The 7,479-nt window shown below is 37.0% G+C and overlaps 1 protein-coding gene across 1 annotated transcript in view; it reads right to left on the reverse strand.

The window, feature by feature from the left end:
• Positions 1–392: 392 nt before the first annotated feature.
• The window catches only part of DSC1 (desmocollin 1), a 23,602-nt gene continuing 16,515 nt past the window's right edge, over positions 393–7,479 (reverse strand). The window contains exons 12-16 of the mRNA XM_035894952.1: positions 6,833–7,048; positions 4,998–5,231; positions 2,862–2,983; positions 1,377–1,613; positions 393–590 (exon numbers count right to left, since the gene is read on the reverse strand). Coding sequence (XP_035750845.1) covers positions 393–590; positions 1,377–1,613; positions 2,862–2,983; positions 4,998–5,231; positions 6,833–7,048 — 1,007 coding nt within the window. The remainder of the gene's footprint in view (positions 591–1,376; positions 1,614–2,861; positions 2,984–4,997; positions 5,232–6,832; positions 7,049–7,479) is intronic.

Genomic DNA, 7,479 nt, shown 5'->3' on the forward strand with positions numbered 1-7,479 from the left:
TTAAAAGAAAACACAGAAACAGTGAGTTAAAAAGCTTTCCTTCTCCAAAGCCAAATACAATAAAATTTTGAAGCTAATGATTAATTAAAAGGACAACACCAAGTTTTGCATTTTAAGTAATCATAAAGAATAGGAATGTAATCTAAGTAGAAATTAGCATTACTACATGAACATAGTCTAAAGAAAATATATTTTTAATCCCTTATTTTTGATGGAATGTGTCTAGCAGAGATAAAAAAATGTTGTAAATTTAAAGTAAGAGTTACTTATACTCTCACCAGTCTATATTAATTTTGATAAACCTCTCTCCCCCTCAATTCCAAAATACCTAATATCACAAAAGTATGACAGCCACTTATTTACAGTTTTTTCCAGCACTGTGAAAGGCACATTTATCTTTTTATGCATGTTTCTGCTAATGTCCTAAACTTGGGTTCCAGCTGATCTAAGAAGTCAAGTGCCTCTTCTTCATGCTGATCACTGCAGCAGCCTACAGAGCCAGCCAAGGATCCTTTTCCTTCATAGTTATATGAAAGGAGATAATCTTCAGAATGTTTCTGTTCTTCATCCTGTCTGCATAGGTGCACCTTCTGCATAGGAAGAGAACACACCTTATTATTTTCTTAAATTGTTATCCTAAACATATTGCATAAAAATAATTTCTTTTGATTTACCTTTCATTGATTAATTTTTAATCAGAGTGTGTCCTCTAATGGATTCCTATATACAAAAAATGCACATGATTGGTCTATATCATTAAGACTACAAAATATAAGTATTTAATAAATAAATAATTTCTACTAATCATGTATGTAACAATAGAAGAGGAAGAACCTGTTTAAATAACCTGTCAAGCAACTAAAATCCACTCAGAATTAAAAGACTGATTTGCACAAAACTAGTTAGGCAAGTAGTGAAGTTTTGATCTCCAAAACATGGAGTAACTACGTTTGTAATGCTGTACATTCATTCCTGCACCATTGATAAGATAAGTATCAGGTTTAAATTAGTACAAAGCAAGCGGTTAGAATAAAAGCGAACAGACATTGTCAGAAAAACTCACAAAAGCTCAAGTAAAGTAATTCTTCTAAATTAGTAAATATTCTAAATTAAAAGTAGCATACTGCCTATAGTTTAAGACAAGAAAAGAAAGTAATTTACATTTATGTCTAAAATACGTAAAGGATGACTTTCTGAAAGGGAAATATTCTAAAGGGGAGGCAGGGAAGCAAAGGAGAGGAAAAACGGGACAAAATCAAAAACAGAAAGCCACCTTTCTAGCACAAATATGTCTTCTTTGAGAAGTCTGCATACATTGATCATAACCTACACTCCAAAAAAAAAAAAAAAAACCAACCCAGTTTCAGAATACTTACTTCACCTAAACGAGGATGTGTGAAATTATGCCATTCTGAGTAGGAATATCTACATGTATCCACCACAGGCTGTCCTCCTCCTTCTTTGACTGATCCCAGAGTCTGATGTCCAGCTCCCTTGACTGATTCCAAGGTATGCCCTCTTCCTTTTACCATTTCAAATGTTTGTTGATCTCCTGTTTTTATTCCATATCCTCCTTGATTGCTTGTATTTTGTAGAGGAATTACATTGTGATCCTAAAAAAAGATGAAGCAGTGGGGATACCTTTACTTTTTTTACTTTTTTTTTTTTTTTTTAAATTCAAAAGACAAAACAGCAATCAGCAACCGTCAATACCGAAAATTGAAAAGTCTCCAGCTTTGCACTGTGGTATTTTGAACAAAAAGCTATCCTTTATACTTAGCATATAAAGATCAGTAAGTGGTCTTGGGAAAGGGTACTGTAACAAGGGCAGGGGCGAACCTGCATTTAAATGTGATACGTGATCCAAAACCTGAATGTTTATCCCAGTAAAAGCTGTACTATAATCCATACGCTAGTTTCTTAAATTACTATGTAAAAATTATGTTTGGTTTTCAAAGTCAACAACCTGCAACCCCCTAAACCAGATATGCATAAGTTTTGTTCTGTTTCTTCCCACATTAAGTCTATATACTGAGTGAAATACGGAAAAAAAGGTATGGGATCACAAATTAAAAACTACATTATCAATTTATCATGGCACTACATTATGCTTCATAGGCAACAAGAAATTTGACACCATTAGGATTTCTTGGTTTTCAAGGTGAAGTAAATGCAATGGTTTTTAAAGTAATCTTTTCTTGAGGAGGGCAAAGGAAGGGGGCGAGGGACAGAGGAGAATGGGAGGAGTCTGAAGGGCTAAGTCCTTGTGTATGAACGCAGTCGTGAGCTGGACTGGGTTCATGGTAGACTGAATCTTTAAAAAGTTTAGATGCCAAAAGCAAGAACGTATTTCATGTACATGGACTGTTCAATTATATTTTTTCCACCGGCTCAAAAAATCAAGTGTATTTGGGGTCATTTTTCAGGGGAAGAGCAGAATTTGCACCTATGATCTACAGTGACTGTCCAATAAATTGAAAAATCCTTCTCCAAGGAAAAGCAATAATGTTTTGCCATAAACACACATTCAACATAGGCAAAATAGTAAATTTCCATCTAATCTCTTTGTTGAAAATATTCACCCGAAAGTTCCAACCAAACAGTTAAAGCCTGGAAGAATTATAAGCAGCCCGGCTACAACCACAGGATTTGTTTAAATCTGTATAGTACTATCAATTCTGCCTGAAGTAAGAATTTTCAAATTCTTGTTAAATAGCAAAGCACATCTAACGATCCCTGCATTTATTGCTTATTTCCTTTACTAAATCACTTACTTGTGGTCAGGTGGTCCTGTTCTCAAATTGAAATGCTATGGATACCTTAATTGCGTGTTTCTACACTGAAGTAAACAGACAACTTACCATCACTTCTTCTCCTGGAGCTTCTGTATTTGAAATGATTAAGTTATGATTGGCACAATCATCAGTCACATGCCTGTGCATTACCCCAGAGCCACAGCAACCACAAATTGTGATCAGGATTACTATGGAAAGGAAATAATAAGGAAGATTCTATGAACTTAACCTCATTAATGGTATCTGCTTCTGTTTAATAATGAGTTTTGTTGTATCGGCCTTTTTAAATACCTAAACATCAATTACGGTTTAAAAAAATTATTTCTTTCCAAAAACCGCTGTACTCAAAACTGTACACATGTACATTTTTTCCAACAGTATATGGAGTTTTCACTAGACTACTGAACTACTTCGTTCTTCTAAACTGCATCTTGGTTTCCCTGAAAGAAATGCAAGCATCCCTTATGAAAACACTGTAACTGCAAAGTTTCACACTAATAAAAAGTTAAGACCAAATCCAGGTGTCAAATCATGTCTTATGCCTGTAACAAGGTTGTATATAAGGCATTTTTGATGTATGAATACACAGACGTCAAATTATGTCATAAGGAACTAATATGAAAGCTAAAGATCCCATTACCAGAAACTTCTGCTTCACAGAAAAGGTCACCAGAACCCTGGAGGACTTCGAGCATTACGTTACAGAACAATCTTCTTTAATTCCTTGTATTCAGCTCATTTCTCCTATAATACTACTTTGTGTTGTCATGGAAACTCAGCCAGAAATTGCTTTGTGTAAAAGAATCATGAGCAACTAATACCTCTCCTAAACAAAGGACTAAACCTTTCATTCAAGATAAAAAAAATTCCCTCTCTTTTCAAGTGGATAGCTTAAAAATAAAGAAGCCCATCAGAAATAGAGCAGTTCTGCCTAACTGCCCACCAGGCAATGTAACCTCTGAACATACAAACTTCTGTGGAAATTGGCCAAGAGCCACTTACAACAAGCTCATTTAGCTTCTGTAGCTATCAGCTGTCAGCGAGATCTGCATCAGTGGTTCTGGCGGGTCCCCTCCTGATGCTGACAGATGGGAAGAAGACATCCATGACAGCACTGAGTAGAGGATACACAGGCTGAAACGTAGCCACAATAAAATAACGGGTCTATCTGGGAGGAATGCAGTCAAGCTGACAAAAAGCCAGCTGATGTTTCACACTGATGCCCCCTACTGAGTATCCCTACATCTGAAAGTTCCACCTCCAGGCTATATCATGAATTTGGGTACCTGCCCTGTTTAGATAAAATGTGGACCTATCTGACCTTCAAAACATGTGCATGTCCCAGTGTCCTATCTACCTGAGTAAGAACAGCTAGCTGAGACTGAAGAGCGGCAAGACAGCTTGATCATTACCAGCAAAAATGGAAAAGAAAGAAAAAAAAGACTCCCAAACTCTGAAGTGGTTGTTACTGTAGCATGTCCTCTGGTTATTTTTAAAGATATTATTAGTCAAGCTATGTCTGATTCTGGTAAAAAAAGTTACCTGGCTTTGCTGTTAGGTATCACTGTCACCACCTCCCTGGTTAACAGCAATATCAACCTGCTAAGAATCTGTTAGTCTTTCAGCAGCTCCAGTAATACAACGTGTATTCAGCAGTTTGGTCTGTTGTGGAAGCACTCAACCTATCCTTCAACGCTATGCTGGCTCTTGCAAAATTCCCTATGAATTCCAATGTCTCAGATATTCCACGTTTTAATCCATGACACAAGGTCACAAAAAGCTTTAGAAAATGATTTCAGCATTCCTACAAACAGAAACGTGCATCCCAAAACCAGGACTAAACTCACAGGCAAACTATGCTATACTTGCCTCAAGACAAGATCTCATAAGCACTACAAATCCCATCTTCTTTCAGCTCAAGTGCTCAATGCAGGTTTTTTTGGCCCTGCTAACATGAACACACAAAACATCCCACATAAAATGTACTTAAAAGAATAAACAGAAACCTACACACCGTAACTACAGGACAAGATGCCTGTGATACTGATACAAATAGAGCAGGTACATAAAGTCTGTGATGAGGGCTATGCAACTGCCTAAATAAAAAAAAGAAATGTTTGAATCAAGTTTGAATCAGGTTCTCTCAGCTAATTTAAAAATTAAGTGGTTTGCACTTCATGTTAAAAAAAAAAGTGTACTTACACAGCAGTAATAGTGATCCTAAGATCATTGCGAGGATGGCCCATACACCAAGAGTAACATTTCCGGCAGGAGAGTCCCGGGTCCTCCCGTTGCATTCAGTTGGAGTAACACAATCACAGAAGTTAACATTTATGTTGTGCTCTCCTACCTTTCCTCCATTATCAATCACATTTATAGGAATACTGTATATTCCAAACGGAACATCACCCTTTGGTGAAAGATACACAGAATTATCTGTAAAAAAAAGATAAAATCAGATCTAGGGTTAACAATACTTCAAACTCTGTTGTCACAAACGCGACTAAGCGCAATCTTCCCTTCTGTTACAGCCACACTGCTACCAGATCCTCACTAGCTAGTTTAAAGCTAGCTTAAACGTGTTGACACAGAACTACATCTAGGAAGGATTTATACTTTCAGGACCTTTTACATGTTAGAATTGAAAAAGAAGAAAACCTTGTACAGCCTTCTGACAACATATGATCTGAATCTCTGAAGTTGATTCAGTTTATTACAGTCAATGACACTATTTGGGCTTACTAATAAAGAACATGAACTAAACTGACATTTATTAAAAGGACTTCTGGTAGTGTGGAATAATTAGTCATAAACTTAATTTCTACCTCTTCCACTCTTTAGCTCTATTGCTATATTCAGTGGGAAGTAAAATCCACTTAGCCTCCCACCCTGCTTAGCAACAATGATTAGTGACCATGTGTTTTAAAGGGTGAAAGAAATAATTTGTAAAAAATATGTACAAGTTAGACACTGATGTACATAACAGTTGCTTTATGATGAGGTATATGAAATGACATGTACCATCTAAAATGTTTTTTCGATTTGCCTAACATAAATCTTGAAACTCTTAGATGTCTTTGCTCTCAGACTTTGCTGTCTTTTGCCTTTCATTAGTGAATGTTTGTCTGACCACTTCAGAATCAGACCCTTTTCAGGCTAATTCATTACAACATAGCAGCAAATGTATGTGCTGCTCTTGTTTTCATCATCTGGCACCCACTAGGAAGCCACCATCTGCTATAACTTTTTATATCTGCAAATTTTAGGAAACGGTGATTCATTTGGTAATAAATTGTTTGTCTACTTCTATCAAAATTATAAAAATTAACATAGTATACTAAGGGAGATGATAGCAATGTTTTCTTTCACCCAGTTCAGCTTTACCAAAAAGGTGCTGGCTGACAGCAGTACTAAAAAACTGCCAGGATTTTTTCACTCAGCTTCGAATCAATTTTAAGTAAAGTTTCCATTTTCTAGTACTCCACCATAACAGCAGACTAAGAAAAGTTGTACTTTTATTTGGACTATTAGCCATTTCATTCATAAATTCCTTATGAATTATGAATGTATACTTCCTTTTCCAGAGGCATTGATGTAATGCATTCATTGGGTTTTGTTCTCCCACCTAATCTTTTTACATCATAATATCAGACAGCAGCTGATTGCTGACCCAAGGATGCTGGGACAGATTCTTGCTCATGCTTTAGGAGGCAGAATACAATATCCTTCTCCTTGCCCTTGTGATGCCAACAGTGCCACCTTCTTAACTTCTGCAAACTGTTTCAAACCCAGGGCAGTTAAGATAAAGAATACTTTATCTGTTCCCCTTTATTTCTGGCATACTCTTGATCTTCTGTACAGCAAATGAAACTGAGGAACCACTAGAGATCACCAGGGCTACCTTGCTAGCCCCACTGACTACATCAATTCCAAACATAAATTCATCCAATCTATTCTTACAGTCCACCTAAGGGAGAGGTAGCAAAGCCTCTTCTGGCAACCCTCAGCTAAGCGAGGAGGAAGAAGTCTTAACATACCATTGTGTCGAGTTAACTTCCACATAGAAGCCAAGCCACGGTCAGTTATGCGATACGTGAAGGGTGTGCTGTAAGGAGACTCGTCACCATCCTGTGCAGTAAGGCAGATCGGTTTTCTGTCTCTGCACATTATATAGTCAGTTTTAGCTATTCGTGGGTAATTCTTGTTCCCAGGCTGAATGACCACCTGAATTGTTCCAGTGCCTGTTTTGCCATCTAGGAGATAAAAATAACTACTTTTAGCACTTACTTCTAACATTCACATATTTACTTCTAGTCCAAACTTTCACAATGCAATAACATCAACTGTAATACCCAAGTTTAGAAGCAAGGTGGAAAGCAGCTGCTGATTTAGCCAAAAAGAGAAAGGGACTTCTCACAGCTCTCACTTGGCTGCTTCTCTTTGCTTAGCTGGTTGTAGAATGGACCAACAGCTCCCAGAGCTCCATATTCTGCATGTGCAATATACTTTGTTGAATGCGTGTATCTGTGTGGGGACAGATACTGTTCCAACAGGAGGATCAGAGGAGGAAAAAAAAAACACCTAAATCGGGGTAAAGGATGCTAAGCCAAACTGAGAGTCAAGAGCAGAAAGTGAAGGTCTCCAGCTTTTTTACTTCTGGAAGGAGAAAATAAATTATACTTTC

Source organism: Egretta garzetta, unplaced genomic scaffold (genome assembly GCF_000687185.1).
Source record: "Egretta garzetta isolate BGI_Z169 unplaced genomic scaffold, ASM68718v1 scaffold35, whole genome shotgun sequence".
Classification (NCBI taxonomy): domain Eukaryota; kingdom Metazoa; phylum Chordata; class Aves; order Pelecaniformes; family Ardeidae; genus Egretta; species Egretta garzetta.